A 16,820-nucleotide genomic window follows, 5' to 3' on the forward strand; every position below is an offset into this window, starting at 1 on the left:
GTGGTGTATTGACGGTGTGTTTACAGTGTGTGTGTGGTGTATTGACGGTGTGTTTACTGTGTGTGTGTGGTATGTTGACGGTGTGTTTACAGTGTGTGTGTGGTGTATTGACGGTGTGTTTACAGTGTGTGTGTGGTGTATTGACGGTGTGTTTACAGTGTGTGTGGTGTATTGACGGTGTGTTTACGGTGTGTTTGTGGTGTATTGACGGTGTGTTTATAGTGTGTTTGTGGTGTATTGACGGTGTGTTTACAGTGTGTGTGTGGTGTATTGACGGTGTGTTTACTGTGTGTGTGTGGTGTATTGACGGTGTGTTTACGGTGTGTGTGTGGTGTATTGACGGTGTGCTTACGGTGTGTTTGTGGTGTATTGACGGTGTGTTTACGGTGTGTGTGGTGTATTGACGGTGTGTTTACGGTGTGTGTGTGGTGTATTGACGGTGTGTTTACGGTGCGTGTGTGGTGTATTGACGGTGTGTTTACAGTGTGTGTGTGGTGTATTGACGGTGTGTTTACGGTGTGTTTGTGGTGTATTGACGGTGTGTTTACGGTGTGTGTGTGGTGTATTGACGGTGTGTTTACAGTGTGTGTGGTGTATTGACGGTGTGTTTACAGTGTGTTTGTGGTGTATTGACGGTGTGTTTACAGTGTGTGTGTGGTGTATTGACGGTGTGTTTACGGTGTGTTTGTGGTGTATTGACGGTGTGTTTACGGTGTGTGTGTGGTGTATTGACGGTGTGTTTACGGTGTGTGTGTGGTGTATTGACGGTGTGTTTACAGTGTGTGTGTGGTGTATTGACGGTGTGTTTACAGTGTGTTTGTGGTGTATTGACGGTGTGTTTACAGTGTGTGTGTGGTGTATTGACGGTGTGTTTACAGTGTGTTTGTGGTGTATTGACGGTGTGTTTACGGTGTGTGTGTGGTGTATTGACGGTGTGTTTACAGTGTGTGTGTGGTGTATTGACGGTGTGTTTACGGTGTGTGTGTGGTGTATTGACGGTGTGTTTACAGTGTGTGTGTGGTGTATTGACGGTGTGTTTACAGTGTGTTTGTGGTGTATAGACGGTGTGTTTACAGTGTGTGTGTGGTGTATTGTCGGTGTGTTTACAGTGTGTGTGTGGTGTATTGACGGTGTGTTTACAGTGTGTGTGGTGTATTGACGGTGTGTTTACAGTGTGTGTGTGGTGTATTGACGGTGTGTTTACGGTGTGTGTGTGGTGTATTGACGGTGTGTTTACGGTGTGTGTGTGGTGTATTGACGGTGTGTTTACGGTGTGTGTGTGGTGTATTGACGGTGTGTTTACGGTGTGTTTGTGGTGTATTGACGGTGTGTTTACAGTGTGTGTGTGGTGTACTGTCGGTGTGTTTACAGTGTGTGTGTGGTGTATTGACGGTGTGTTTACAGTGTGTGTGTGGTGTATTGATGGTCTGTTTACGGTGTGTTTGTGGTGTATTGACGGTGTGTTTACAGTGTGTGTGTGGTGTATTGACGGTGTGTTTACAGTGTGTGTGTGGTGTATTGACGGTGTGTTTACTGTGTGTGTGTGGTGTATTGACGGTGTGTTTACAGTGTGTGTGTGGTGTATTGACGGTGTGTTTACTGTGTGTGTGTGGTATGTTGACGGTGTGTTTACAGTGTGTGTGTGGTGTATTGACGGTGTGTTTACAGTGTTTGTGTGGTGTATTGACGGTGTGTTTACAGTGTGTGTGTGGTGTATTGACGGTGTGTTTACAGTGTGTGTGTGGTATGTTGACGGTGTGTTTACAGTGTGTGTGTGGTGTATTGACGGTGTGTTTACAGTGTGTGTGTGGTGTATTGACGGTGTGTTTACAGTGTGTGTGTGGTGTATTGACGGTGTGTTTACGGTGTGTGTGTGGTGTATTGACGGTGTGTTTACAATGTGTGTGTGGTATGTTGACGGTGTGTTTACGGTGTGTGTGTGGTGTATTGACGGTGTGTTTACGGTGTGTGTGTGGTGTGTTGACGGTGTGTTTACAGTGTGTGTGTGGTATGTTGACGTTGTGTTTACAGTGTGTGTGTGGTGTATTGACGGTGTGTTTACAGTGTGTGTGTGGTGTATTGACGGTGTGTTTACAGTGTGTGTGTGGTGTATTGACGGTGTGTTTACGGTGTGTGTGTGGTGTATTGACGGTGTGTTTACTGTGTGTGTGTGGTGTATTGACGGTGTGTTTACAGTGTGTGTGTGGTGTATTGACGGTGTGTTTACTGTGTGTGTGTGGTATGTTGACGGTGTGTTTACAGTGTGTGTGTGGTGTATTGACGGTGTGTTTACAGTGTGTGTGTGGTGTATTGACGGTGTGTTTACAGTGTGTGTGGTGTATTGACGGTGTGTTTACGGTGTGTTTGTGGTGTATTGACGGTGTGTTTATAGTGTGTTTGTGGTGTATTGACGGTGTGTTTACAGTGTGTGTGTGGTGTATTGACGGTGTGTTTACTGTGTGTGTGTGGTGTATTGACGGTGTGTTTACGGTGTGTGTGTGGTGTATTGACGGTGTGCTTACGGTGTGTTTGTGGTGTATTGACGGTGTGTTTACGGTGTGTGTGGTGTATTGACGGTGTGTTTACGGTGTGTGTGTGGTGTATTGACGGTGTGTTTACGGTGCGTGTGTGGTGTATTGACGGTGTGTTTACAGTGTGTGTGTGGTGTATTGACGGTGTGTTTACGGTGTGTTTGTGGTGTATTGACGGTGTGTTTACGGTGTGTGTGTGGTGTATTGACGGTGTGTTTACAGTGTGTGTGGTGTATTGACGGTGTGTTTACAGTGTGTTTGTGGTGTATTGACGGTGTGTTTACAGTGTGTGTGTGGTGTATTGACGGTGTGTTTACGGTGTGTTTGTGGTGTATTGACGGTGTGTTTACGGTGTGTGTGTGGTGTATTGACGGTGTGTTTACGGTGTGTGTGTGGTGTATTGACGGTGTGTTTACAGTGTGTGTGTGGTGTATTGACGGTGTGTTTACAGTGTGTTTGTGGTGTATTGACGGTGTGTTTACAGTGTGTGTGTGGTGTATTGACGGTGTGTTTACAGTGTGTTTGTGGTGTATTGACGGTGTGTTTACGGTGTGTGTGTGGTGTATTGACGGTGTGTTTACAGTGTGTGTGTGGTGTATTGACGGTGTGTTTACGGTGTGTGTGTGGTGTATTGACGGTGTGTTTACAGTGTGTGTGTGGTGTATTGACGGTGTGTTTACAGTGTGTTTGTGGTGTATAGACGGTGTGTTTACAGTGTGTGTGTGGTGTATTGTCGGTGTGTTTACAGTGTGTGTGTGGTGTATTGACGGTGTGTTTACAGTGTGTGTGGTGTATTGACGGTGTGTTTACAGTGTGTGTGTGGTGTATTGACGGTGTGTTTACGGTGTGTGTGTGGTGTATTGACGGTGTGTTTACGGTGTGTGTGTGGTGTATTGACGGTGTGTTTACGGTGTGTGTGTGGTGTATTGACGGTGTGTTTACGGTGTGTTTGTGGTGTATTGACGGTGTGTTTACAGTGTGTGTGTGGTGTACTGTCGGTGTGTTTACAGTGTGTGTGTGGTGTATTGACGGTGTGTTTACAGTGTGTGTGTGGTGTATTGATGGTCTGTTTACGGTGTGTTTGTGGTGTATTGACGGTGTGTTTACGGTGTGTTTGTGGTGTATTGACGGTGTGTTTACAGTGTGTTTGTGGTGTATTGACGGTGTGTTTACAGTGTGTGTGTGGTGTATTGACGGTGTGTTTACAGTGTGTGTGTGGTGTATTGACGGTGTGTTTACGGTGTATTTGTGGTGTATTGACGGTGTGTTTATAGTGTGTTTGTGGTGTATTGACGGTGTGTTTATAGTGTGTTTGTGGTGTATTGACGGTGTGTTTACAGTGTGTGTGTGGTGTATTGACGGTGTGTTTACAGTGTGTTTGTGGTGTATGGATGATGTGTTTACGGTGCGTTTGTGGTGTGTTTGCGCTGTGTTTACAGTGTGTGCATGTTGTGTTTGTGGTGCGTTTACGCTGTGTTCGCGGTGTGTTTACGTTGTGTTTACGGTGTGTTTGTGGTCTGTTTACGGTGTGTTAGCAGCGTGTTTGCGATTTGTTTGAGGTGTGTTTGTGTTGTATTTGCGGTGTGTTTGCGTTGTGTTTACGTTGTGTTTACGTTGTGTTTGCGGTGTGTTTGCGGTGTGTTTGCGGTGTATCTGCGGTGTGTTTGCGGTGTATCTGCGGTGTTTTTACCGTGTGTTTGCGGTGTGTTTGCGGTGTATCTGCGGTGTTTTTGCGGTGTGTTTGCGGTGTATCTGCGGTGTTTTTACCGTGTGTTTGCGGTGTGTTTGCGGTGTGTTTGCGGTGTATCTGCGGTGTGTTAACAGTGTGTTTGCGGTGTATCTGCGGTGTTTTTACCGTGTGTTTGCAGTGTGTTTGCGGTGTGTTTGCGGTGTATCTGCGGTGTTTTTCCCGTGTGTTTGCGGTGTGTTTGCGGTGTGTTTGCGGTGTATCTGCGGTGTTTTTACCATGTGTTTGCAGTGTGTTTGCGGTGTGTTTGCGGTGTATCTGCGGTGTTTTTACCATGTGTTTGCGGTGTGTTAACAGTGTGTTTGCGGTGTATCTGCGGTGTTTTTACCGTGTGTTTGCAGTATGTTTGCAGTGTGTTTGCGGTGTGTTTGCGGTGTGTTTGCGGTGTGTTTGCGGTGTGATTGCAGTGTGTCTGTGGTGTATTTGCAGTGTGTCTGTGGTGTATTTGCAGTGTGTTTAAGGTGTGTTAGCGGTGTGTTTATGTTGTGTTTGCGGTGTGTCTGTGGTGTGTTTACGGTATTTTATGATGTGTTTGCGGTGTGTTTACGGTGTGTTTACAGTGTGTTTACAGTGTATCTGCGGTGTGTTAACAGTGTGTTTGCGGTGTATCTGCGGTGTTTTTACCGTGCGTTTGCAGTGTGTTTGCGGTGTGTTTGCGGTGTGTTTGCGGTGTATCTGCGGTGTTTTTACCGTGCGTTTGCAGTGTGTTTGCGGTGTGTTTGCGGTGTGTTTGCGGTGTGTTTATGTTGTGTTTATGTTGTGTTTATGTTGTGTTTGCCGAGTGTTTACAGTGTGTGTGTGGTGTATTGACGGTGTGTTTACAGTGTGTGTGTGGTATGTTGACGGTGTGTTTACGGTGTGTGTGTGGTGTATTGACGGTGTGTTTACAGTGTGTGTGTGGTGTATTGACGGTGTGTTTACAGTGTGTGTGTGGTGTATTGACGGTGTGTTTACTGTGTGTGTGTGGTGTATTGACGGTGTGTTTACGGTGTGTGTGTGGTGTATTGACGGTGTGTTTACAGTGTGTGTGTGGTGTATTGACGGTGTGTTTACTGTGTGTGTGTGGTGTATTGACGGTGTGTTTACAGTGTGTGTGTGGTGTTTGACGGTGTGTTTACTGTGTGTGTGGTATGTTGACGGTGTGTTTACAGTGTGTGTGTGGTGTATTGACGGTGTGTTTACAGTGTGTGTGTGGTGTATTGACGGTGTGTTTACAGTGTGTGTGGTGTATTGACGGTGTGTTTACGGTGTGTTTGTGGTGTATTGACGGTGTGTTTATAGTGTGTTTGTGGTGTATTGACGGTGTGTTTACAGTGTGTGTGTGGTGTATTGACGGTGTGTTTACTGTGTGTGTGTGGTGTATTGACGGTGTGTTTACAGTGTGTGTGTGGTGTATTGACGGTGTGTTTACGGTGTGTGTGTGGTGTATTGACGGTGTGTTTACAGTGTGTTTGTGGTGTATTGACGGTGTGTTTACGGTGTGTGTGTGGTGTATTGACGGTGTGTTTACAGTGTGTTTGTGGTGTATTGACGGTGTGTTTACAGTGTGTTTGTGGTGTATAGACAGTGTGTTTACAGTGTGTGTGTGGTGTATTGACGGTGTGTTTACAGTGTGTGTGTGGTGTATTGACGGTGTGTTTACAGTGTGTGTGGTGTATTGACGGTGTGTTTACAGTGTGTGTGTGGTGTGTTGACGGTGTGTTTACAGTGTGTGTGTGGTGTATTGACGGTGTGTTTACGGTGTGTGTGTGGTGTATTGACGGTGTGTTTACAGTGTGTTTGTGGTGTATTGACGGTGTGTTTACAGTGTGTGTGTGGTGTATTGACGGTGTGTTTACGGTGTGTGTGTGGTGTATTGACGGTGTGTTTACGGTGTGTGTGTGGTGTATTGACGGTGTGTTTGTGGTGTATTGACGGTGTGTTTACAGTGTGTGTGTGGTGTATTGACGGTGTGTTTACAGTGTGTGTGTGGTGTATTGATGGTCTGTTTACAGTGTGTTTGTGGTGTATTGACGGTGTGTTTACGGTGTGTTTGTGGTGTATTGATGGTGTGTTTACAGTGTGTTTGTGGTGTATTGACGGTGTGTTTACAGTGTGTGTGTGGTGTATTGACGGTGTGTTTACGGTGTATTTGTGGTGTATTGACGGTGTGTTTATAGTGTGTTTGTGGTGTATTGACGGTGTGTTTACAGTGTGTGTGTGGTGTATTGACGGTGTGTTTACAGTGTGTTTGTGGTGTATGGATGATGTGTTTACGGTGCGTTTGTGGTGTGTTTGCGCTGTGTTTACAGTGTGTGCATGTTGTGTTTGTGGTGCGTTTACGCTGTGTTCGCGGTGTGTTTACGTTGTGTTTACGGTCTGTTTGTGGTCTGTTTACGGTGTGTTAGCAGCGTGTTTGCGATTTGTTTGAGGTGTGTTTGTGTTGTATTTGCGGTGTGTTTGCGGTGTGTTTGCGTTGTGTTTACGTTGTGTTTACGTTGTGTTTGCGGTGTGTTTGCGGTGTGTTTGCGGTGTATCTGCGGTGTGTTTGCGGTGTATCTGCGGTGTTTTTACCGTGCGTTTGCAGTGTGTTTGCGGTGTGTTTGCGGTGTGTTTGCGGTGTGTTTATGTTGTGTTTATGTTGTGTTTATGTTGTGTTTGCCGAGTGTTTACAGTGTGTGTGTGGTGTATTGACGGTGTGTTTACAGTGTGTGTGTGGTATGTTGACGGTGTGTTTACGGTGTGTGTGTGGTGTATTGACGGTGTGTTTACAGTGTGTGTGTGGTGTATTGATGGTGTGTTTACAGTGTGTGTGTGGTGTATTGACGGTGTGTTTACTGTGTGTGTGTGGTGTATTGACGGTGTGTTTACGGTGTGTGTGTGGTGTATTGACGGTGTGTTTACAGTGTGTGTGTGGTGTATTGACGGTGTGTTTACTGTGTGTGTGTGGTGTATTGACGGTGTGTTTACAGTGTGTGTGTGGTGTTTGACGGTGTGTTTACTGTGTGTGTGTGGTATGTTGACGGTGTGTTTACAGTGTGTGTGTGGTGTATTGACGGTGTGTTTACAGTGTGTGTGTGGTGTATTGACGGTGTGTTTACAGTGTGTGTGGTGTATTGACGGTGTGTTTACGGTGTGTTTGTGGTGTATTGACGGTGTGTTTATAGTGTGTTTGTGGTGTATTGACGGTGTGTTTACAGTGTGTGTGTGGTGTATTGACGGTGTGTTTACTGTGTGTGTGTGGTGTATTGACGGTGTGTTTACAGTGTGTGTGTGGTGTATTGACGGTGTGTTTACGGTGTGTGTGTGGTGTATTGACGGTGTGTTTACAGTGTGTTTGTGGTGTATTGACGGTGTGTTTACGGTGTGTGTGTGGTGTATTGACGGTGTGTTTACAGTGTGTTTGTGGTGTATTGACGGTGTGTTTACAGTGTGTTTGTGGTGTATAGACAGTGTGTTTACAGTGTGTGTGTGGTGTATTGACGGTGTGTTTACAGTGTGTGTGTGGTGTATTGACGGTGTGTTTACAGTGTGTGTGGTGTATTGACGGTGTGTTTACAGTGTGTGTGTGGTGTGTTGACGGTGTGTTTACAGTGTGTGTGTGGTGTGTTGACGGTGTGTTTACGGTGTGTGTGTGGTGTATTGACGGTGTGTTTACAGTGTGTTTGTGGTGTATTGACGGTGTGTTTACAGTGTGTGTGTGGTGTATTGACGGTGTGTTTACGGTGTGTGTGTGGTGTATTGACGGTGTGTTTACGGTGTGTGTGTGGTGTATTGACGGTGTGTTTACGGTGTGTTTGTGGTGTATTGACGGTGTGTTTACGGTGTGTGTGTGGTGTATTGACGGTGTGTTTACAGTGTGTGTGTGGTGTATTGACGGTGTGTTTACAGTGTGTGTGTGGTGTATTGATGGTCTGTTTACAGTGTGTTTGTGGTGTATTGACGGTGTGTTTACGGTGTGTTTGTGGTGTATTGATGGTGTGTTTACAGTGTGTTTGTGGTGTATTGACGGTGTGTTTACAGTGTGTGTGTGGTGTATTGACGGTGTGTTTACGGTGTATTTGTGGTGTATTGACGGTGTGTTTATAGTGTGTTTGTGGTGTATTGACGGTGTGTTTATAGTGTGTTTGTGGTGTATTGACGGTGTGTTTACAGTGTGTGTGTGGTGTATTGACGGTGTGTTTACAGTGTGTTTGTGGTGTATGGATGATGTGTTTACGGTGCGTTTGTGGTGTGTTTGCGCTGTGTTTACAGTGTGTGCATGTTGTGTTTGTGGTGCGTTTACGCTGTGTTCGCGGTGTGTTTACGTTGTGTTTACGGTCTGTTTGTGGTCTGTTTACGGTCTGTTAGCAGCGTGTTTGCGATTTGTTTGAGGTGTGTTTGTGTTGTATTTGCGGTGTGTTTGCGGTGTGTTTGCGTTGTGTTTACGTTGTGTTTACGTTGTGTTTGCGGTGTGTTTGCGGTGTGTTTGCGGTGTATCTGCGGTGTGTTTGCGGTGTATCTGCGGTGTTTTTACCGTGTGTTTGCGGTGTGTTTGCGGTGTATCTGCGGTGTTTTTGCGGTGTGTTTGCAGTGTATCTGCGGTGTTTTTACCGTGTGTTTGCGGTGTATCTGCGGTGTGTTAACAGTGTGTTTGCGGTGTATCTGCGGTGTTTTTACCGTGTGTTTGCAGTGTGTTTGCGGTGTGTTTGCGGTGTATCTGCGGTGTTTTTACCGTGTGTTTGCGGTGTGTTTGCGGTGTGTTTGCGGTGTATCTGCGGTGTTTTTACCATGTGTTTGCGGTGTGTTAACAGTGTGTTTGCGGTGTATCTGCGGTGTTTTTACCGTGTGTTTGCAGTGTGTTTGCGGTGTGTTTGCGGTGTATCTGCGGTGTTTTTACCGTGTGTTTGCGGTGTGTTTGCGGTGTGTTTGCGGTGTATCTGCGGTGTTTTTACCATGTGTTTGCGGTGTGTTTGCGGTGTGTTTGCGGTGTATCTGCGGTGTTTTTACCATGTGTTTGCGGTGTGTTAACAGTGTGTTTGCGGTGTATCTGCGGTGTTTTTACCGTGTGTTTGCAGTGTGTTTGCGGTGTGTTTGCGGTGTATCTGCGGTGTTTTTACCGTGTGTTTGCGGTGTGTTTGCGGTGTGTTTGCGGTGTATCTGCGGTGTTTTTACCATGTGTTTGCGGTGTGTTAACAGTGTGTTTGCGGTGTATCTGCGGTGTTTTTACCGTGTGTTTGCAGTGTGTTTGCAGTGTGTTTGCGGTGTGTTAGCGGTGTATTTGCAGTGTGTCTGTGGTGTATTTGCAGTGTGTCTGTGGTGTGTTAGCGGTGTGTTCGCGGTGTGTTTACAGTATTTTATGATGTGTTTAGAGTGTGTTTGCGATGTGTTTGCGGTGTGTTTGCTGTGTGTTTACGGTGTGTTTGCGATGTGTTTGCGGTGTGTTTACGGTGTGTTAGCGGTGTGTTTGCAGTGTGTCTGTGGTGTATTTGCAGTGTGTTTAAGGTGTGTTAGCGGTGTGTTTATGTTGTGTTAGCGGTGTGTTTATGTTGTGTTTGCAGTTTGTTTATGTTGTGTTTGCGGTGTGTTAGCGGTGTGTTTGCGGTGTGTTTACAGTATTTTATGATGTGTTTAGAGTGTATTTGCGATTTGTTTGCAGTGTGTTTGCTGTGTGTTTCCGGTGTGTTTGCGGTTTGTTTACAGTATTTTATGATGTGTTTAGAGTGTGTTTGCGGTGTGTTTGCGGTGTGTTTGCAGTGTGTTTAAGGTGTGTTAGCGGTGTGTCTGTGGTGTGTTTACGGTATTTTATGATGTGTTTAGAGTGTGTTTGCGGTGTGTTTGCGGTGTGTTTACAGTATTTTATGATGTGTTTAGAGTGTGTTTGCGGTGTGTTTGCGGTGTGTCTGTGGTGTATTTGCAGTGTGTTAGCGGTGTGTTAGCGGTGTGTTTGCGGTGTGTTTGCGGTGTGTTTACAGTATTTTATGATGTGTTTGCGGTGTGTTTGCGGTGTGTCTGCGGTGTGTCTGCGGTGTGTTTGCGGTGTGTTTACAGTATTTTATGATGTGTTTAGAGTGTATTTGCGATGTGTCTGCGGTTTGTCTGCGGTGTGTCTGCTGTGTGTCTGCTGTGTGTTTGCGGTGTGTTTGCGGTGTGTTAGCGGTGTGTTTGCAGTGTGTTTGCTGTGTATTTGCAGTGTGTTTAAGGTGTGTTAGTGGTGTGTTTGCTGTGTGTTTGCGGTGTGTTAGCGGTGTGTCAGCGGTGTGTCAGCGGTGTGTCTGCGGTGTGTCTGCGGTGTGTCTGCGGTGTGTCTGCGGTGTGTTTGCGGTGTGTTTACAGTATTTTATGATGTGTTTAGAGTGTGTTTGCGGTGTATTTGCGGTGTGTTTGCGGTGTGTTTGCGGTGTGTTTGCGGTATTTTATGATGTGTTTAGAGTGTGTTTGCGGTGTGTTTGCGGTGTGTTTGCGGTGTGTTTGCGGTGTGTTTACGGTATTTTATGATGTGTTTAGAGTGTGTTTGCGATGTGTTTGCGGTGTGTTTGCGGTGTGTTTGCCGTGTGTTTGCGGTGTGTTTGCGGTGTGTTTACAGTATTTTATGATGTGTTTAGAGTGTATTTGCGATGTGTTTGCGGTTTGTTTGCGGTGTGTTTGCGGTGTGTTTACAGTATTTTATGATGTGTTTAGAGTGTATTTGCGATGTGTTTGCGGTGTGTTTGCGGTATTTTATGATGTGTTTAGAGTGTGTTTGCGGTGTGTTTGCTGTGTGTTTGCTGTGTGTTTGCTGTGTGTTTGCAGTATTTTATGATGTGTTTGCGGTGTGTTTGCGGTGTGTTTGCGGTGTGTTTGCGGTGTGTTTGCTGTGTGTTTACCGTGTGTTTACAGTATTTTATGATGTGTTTAGAGTGTATTTGCGATGTGTTTGCGGTGTGTTTGCTGTGTGTTTGCTGTGTGTTTACCGTGTGTTTACAGTATTTTATGATGTGTTTAGAGTGTATTTGCGATGTGTTTGCGGTGTGTTTGCGGTGTGTTTACCGTGTGTTTACAGTATTTTATGATGTGTTTAGAGTGTATTTGCGATGTGTTTGCGGTGTGTTTGCTGTGTGTTTGCTGTGTGTTTGCTGTGTGTTTACCGTGTGTTTACGGTATTTTATGATGTGTTTAGAGTGTATTTGCGATGTGTTTGCGGTGTGTTTGCGGTGTGTTTGCGGTGTGTTTGCTGTGTGTTTGCTGTGTGTTTACCGTGTGTTTACGGTATTTTATGATGTGTTTAGAGTGTATTTGCGATGTGTTTGCGATGTGTTTGCGGTGTGTTTACCGTGTGTTTACAGTATTTTATGATGTGTTTAGAGTGTATTTGCGATGTGTTTGCGGTGTGTTTGCTGTGTGTTTGCTGTGTGTTTACCGTGTGTTTACAGTATTTTATGATGTGTTTAGAGTGTATTTGCGGTGTGTTTGCGATGTGTTTGCTCTGTGTTTACCGTGTGTTTACGGTATTTTATAATGTGTTTAGAGTGTATTTGCGATGTGTTTGCGGTGTGTTTGCTGTGTGTTTGCGGTGTGTTTACAGTATTTTATGATGTGTTTAGATTGTATTTGCGATGTGTTTGTGGTGTGTTTGCGGTGTGTTTGCGGTGTGTTTACAGTATTTTATGATGTGTTTAGAGTGTGTTAGCGGTGTGTTAGCGGTGTGTTAGCGGTATTTTATGATGTGTTTGCGGTGTGTTTGCGGTGTGTCTACGGTATTTTATGATGTGTTTAGAGTGTGTTTGCGGTGTGTTTGCAGGGTGTTTGCGGTGTGTTTGCGGTGTGTTTGCGGTATTTTATGATGTGTTTGCGGTGTGTTTGCGGTGTGTTTGCGGTGTGTTTGCGGTGTGTTTGCGGTGTGTCTACGGTATTTTATGATGTGTTTAGAGTGTGTTTGTGGTGTGTTTGCAGGGTGTTTGCGGTGTGTTTGCGGTGTGTTTGCGGTGTGTTTGCGGGGTGTTTGCGGTGTGTTAGCAGTATTTTATGATGTGTTTAGAGTGTATTTGCGATGTGTTTACAGTATTTTATGATGTGTTTAGAGTGTGTTTGCGGTGTGTTTGCGGTGTGTTTGCGGTGTGTCTACAGTATTTTATGATGTGTTTAGAGTGTGTTTGCGGTGTGTTTGCGGTGTGTTTGCGGTATTTTATGATGTGTTTAGAGTGTATTTGCGATGTGTTTGCGGTGTGTTTACAGTATTTTATGATGTGTTTAGAGTGTGTTTGCGGTGTGTTTGCGGTGTGTTTGCGGTATTTTATGATGTGTTTAGAGTGTATTTGCGATGTGTTTGCGGTGTGTTTACAGTATTTTATGATGTGTTTAGAGTGTGTTAGCGGTGTGTTAGCGGTATTTTATGATGTGTTTGCGGTGTGTTTGCGGTGTGTTAGCGGTGTGTTAGCGGTGTGTTAGCGGTGTGTTTATGTTGTGTTTGCGGTGTGTTTGCAGTGTGTCGGTGGTGTATTTGCAGTGTGTTAGCGGTGTGTTTATGTTGTGTTTGCGGTGTGTTTATGTTGTGTTTGCGGTGTGTTTATGGTGTGTTTGCGGTGTGTCTGTGGTGTGTTTGCGTTATTTTATGATGTGTTTAGAGTGTGTTTGCGGTGTGTTTCCGGTGTGTTTACAGTATTTTATGATGTGTTTAGAGTGTATTTGCGATGTGTTTGCGGTGTGTTTGTGGTGTGTTTCCGGTGTGTTTACAGTATTTTATGATGTGTTTAGAGTGTGTTTGCGGTGTGTTTACAGTATTTTATGATGTGTTTAGAGTGTGTTTGCGGTGTGTTTGCGGTGTGTTTGCGGTATTTTATGATGTGTTTAGAGTGTATTTGCGATGTGTTTGCGGTGTGTTTACAGTATTTTATGATGTGTTTAGAGTGTGTTAGCGGTATTTTATGATGTGTTTGCGGTGTGTTTGCGGTGTGTTAGCGGTGTGTTAGCGGTGTGTTAGCGGTGTGTTTATGTTGTGTTTGCGGTGTGTTTGCAGTGTGTCGGTGGTGTATTTGCAGTGTGTTAGCGGTGTGTTTATGTTGTGTTTGCGGTGTGTTTATGTTGTGTTTGCGGTGTGTTTATGGTGTGTTTGCGGTGTGTCTGTGGTGTGTTTGCGTTATTTTATGATGTGTTTAGAGTGTGTTTGCGGTGTGTTTGCAGTGTGTTTCCGGTGTGTTTACAGTATTTTATGATGTGTTTAGAGTGTATTTGCGATGTGTTTGCGGTGTGTTTGCGGTGTGTTTCCGGTGTGTTTACAGTATTTTATGATGTGTTTAGAGTGTGTTTGCGATGTGTTTACGGTATGTTTGCGGTGTGTTTGCGGTGTGTTTGCGGTGTGTCTGTGGTGTATTTGCAGTGTGTTTAAGGTGTGTTAGCGGTGTGTTTGCGGTGTGTTTACAGTATTTTATGATGTGTTTGCGGTGTGTTTGCGGTGTGTTTACGGTGTGTTTGCGGTGTGTTTGCGGTGTGTTTGCGGTGTGTCTGCGGTGTATTTGCAGTGTGTTAGCGGTGTGTTAGCGGTGTGTTTGCGGTGTGTTTACAGTATTTTATGATGTGTTTAGAGTGTATTTGTGGTGTGTCTGAGGTGTATTTGCAGTGTGTTTGCGGTGTGTTAGCGATGTGTTAGCGGTGTGTTAGCGGTGTATTTACAGTATTTTATGATGTGTTTGCGGTGTGTTTGCAGTGTGTTTACCGTGTGTTTACATTATTTTATGATGTGTTTAGAGTGTATTTGCGGTGTGTTTGCGGTGTGTTTGCGGTATTTTATGATGTGTTTAGAGTGTGTTTGCGGTGTGTTAGCGGTGTGTTTGCGGTGTGTTTGCGGTGTGTCTGTGGTGTATTTGCGGTGTGTTAGCGGTGTGTTAGCGGTGTGTTTGCGGTGTGTTTGCAGTGTGTTTGCGGTGTGTTTACAGTATTTTATGATGTGTTTAGAGTGTATTTGCGGTGTGTTTGCGGTGTGTTTGCGGTGTGTTTGCGGTGTGTCTGTGGTGTATTTGCAGTGTGTTTGCGGTGTGTTAGCGGTGTGTTAGCGGTGTGTTTGCGGTGTGTTTACAGTATTTTATGATGTGTTTAGAGTGTATTTGCGATGTGTTTGCGGTGTGTTTGCGGTGTGTTTGCAGTGTGTTTGCGGTGTGTTTGCGGTGTGTCTGTGGTGTATTTGCAGTGTGTTTAAGGTGTGTTAGCGGTGTGTTTGCGGTGTGTTTACAGTATTTTATGATGTGTTTAGAGTGTATTTGCGATGTGTTTGCGGTGTGTTTGCGGTGTGTTTGCGGTGTGTTTGCGGTGTGTTTGCGGTGTGTTTGCTGTGTGTTTGCTGTTTGTTTGCTGTGTGTTTGCTGTGTCTTTGCTGTGTCTTTGCTGTGTCTTTGCTGTGTCTTTGCTGTGTGTTTGCTGTGTGTTTGCTGTGTGTTTACGGTGTGTTTGCTGTGTATTTGCAGTGTGTTTAAGGTGTGTTAGCGGTGTGTTAGCGGTGTGTTTGCTGTGTGTTTGCGGTGTGTTTGCTGTGTGTTTGCTGTGTGTTTGCTGTGTGTTTGCTGTGTGTTTGCTGTTTGTTTGCTGTGTGTTTGCTGTGTCTTTGCTGTGTGTTTGCTGTGTGTTTACGGTGTGTTTGCTGTGTATTTGCAGTGTGTTTAAGGTGTGTTAGCGGTGTGTTAGCGGTGTGTTTGCGGTGTGTTTACAGTATTTTATGATGTGTTTGGAGTGTATTTGCGATGTGTTTGCGGTGTGTTTGCGGTGTGTTTGCGGTGTGTTTACAGTATTTTATGATGTGTTTAGAGTGTGTTTGCGGTGTGTTTGCCGTGTGTTTGCCGTGTTTTATGATGTGTTTAGAGTGTGTTAGCGGTGTGTTAGTGGTGTGTTTGCTGTGTGTTTGCTGTGTGTTAGCGGTGTGTTAGCAGTGTGTTAGCGGTGTGTTAGCGGTGTGTTTGCGGTGTGTTTGCGGCGTGTTTGCGTTGCGTTTGCGGTGCGTTTGCGGTACGTTTCCTGTGCGTTTGCGGTGCGTTTGCGGTGCGTTTGCGGTACGTTTCCTGTGCGTTTGCGGTGTGTTTGCGGTGTGTTAGCGGTGTGTCTGTGGTGTATTTGTGGTGTGTTTACAGTATTTTATGATGTGTTTAGAGTGTGTTTGCGATGTGTTTAGAGTGTGTTTGCGATGTGTTTACGGTGTGTTTAGAGTGTGTTTGCGATGTGTTTACGGTGTGTTTAGAGTGTGTTTGCGATGTGTTTAGAGTGTGTTTGCGATGTGTTTACGGTGTGTTTAGAGTGTGTTTACAGCATTTTATGGTGTGTTTGCGGTGTGTTTGCGGTGTGTTTAGAGTGTTTAGAGTGTGTTTAGAGTGTGTTTGCGGTGCGTCTGTGGTGTGTTTGCGGTGTGTTTGTGGTCTGTTTACAGTATTTTATGATGTGTTTGCGGTGTGTTTGCGATGTGTTTGCGGTGTGTTTGCGGTGTGTCTGCGGTGTGTCTGCGGTGTGTTTACGGTGTGTCTGCGGTGTGTTTGCGGTGTGTTTGCGGTGTGTTTACAGTATTTTATGATGTGTTTAGAGTGTGTTTGCGGTGTGTTTGCGGTGTGTGACAGTGCCACAGTAGTGAGCCTGCAGTGTACCAGCTGCCTTGAATCCTCACCAATCTTGTGGTAGAGCTCAGGAAGGTGTGCCTCGACCATGTCCCTCTGGAAGAGATGGTACTGAGCCTGCTCACAGGACGGAGTGATCAGGTTAAACTGTCGGGCAATGGCGTAAGCTTCCTGAGGACAGAGAGGCACGGGAGATGGTCAGTGACAGTGCTACGTGAACTGTAACAGTCACAATGCTTCTGCAAGTGAACAATTTCTGAAATGTTTCCCCCCCCCGACCCACCCCATCAATATCTGCACTCTCGAATGTCCTGGCTTCCCTCACGGGGGAGGCAAGGCAGCGCATGTTGGAGGGAGTAGGTGGCCTGAAGCTAAAGGGAAGGTATGGCAGGACAGCTCGGCTGTGTGGGCGGAATCCCATGCCTTGTGACCCCAGGCAATCATAGGAGACTTAACGCCTGTGCTTTGGAACTTGGCTGGAGTCACTGCGGTCTTCTGTAAGACTGAGATTGATGTGGATGATGTGTTTAATAACTGCGGCTGGTTACCTTGCAGAGCTCGAGAGGTGGCTAGGGACTGGGTAGCGCTGGACGGTCTAAGATCACCAGGTGATTCGGTTCTGGCTCGGGTACAGGAGTCCTCCCCACCTCCCCCGAGCCTACCTGACTCACTAAAGCACCTTTCCTTTCGGATACTGGTGAGGATTATGGCTTTTTACAGGAATGTAACACCCATAATGGCTCAGCTTACGAGATGTGGGATTGGGTGATAGTGCAGTGATTAATAGTTCGAGCACCAGATAAGTCTTTCTGCGCCCAGAGATGTGACACCAAGTCTCCCTGACGCCGGGGTCAAAGGGCGTTAATTTGGGGTCGGGTGCAGAGCCAGAGGTCACAGCCCACACTGGGAGAAAGAGGGATGTAATCCCAGAAGCAGAATTTCGGGCACGAGACTGAGCAATCAGGGCTCCTCGGGCAGTAAGGTGCGGGATCGACCCCCACGTGTTCATGAGGACAG

At 45.7% G+C, this 16,820-nt stretch overlaps 1 protein-coding gene across 1 annotated transcript in view; it reads right to left on the reverse strand.

Annotated features, from left to right (window-relative positions):
• LOC132835323 (voltage-gated potassium channel subunit beta-2-like) overlaps positions 1-16,820 on the reverse strand; it is a 75,863-nt gene that overhangs the window by 21,423 nt on the left and 37,620 nt on the right. The window contains exon 10 of the mRNA XM_060854768.1: positions 15,854-15,974. Within this exon, the coding sequence (XP_060710751.1) occupies positions 15,854-15,974 (121 nt within the window). The remainder of the gene's footprint in view (positions 1-15,853; positions 15,975-16,820) is intronic.

This window comes from Hemiscyllium ocellatum, chromosome 44 (assembly GCF_020745735.1).
Source record: "Hemiscyllium ocellatum isolate sHemOce1 chromosome 44, sHemOce1.pat.X.cur, whole genome shotgun sequence".
Classification (NCBI taxonomy): domain Eukaryota; kingdom Metazoa; phylum Chordata; class Chondrichthyes; order Orectolobiformes; family Hemiscylliidae; genus Hemiscyllium; species Hemiscyllium ocellatum.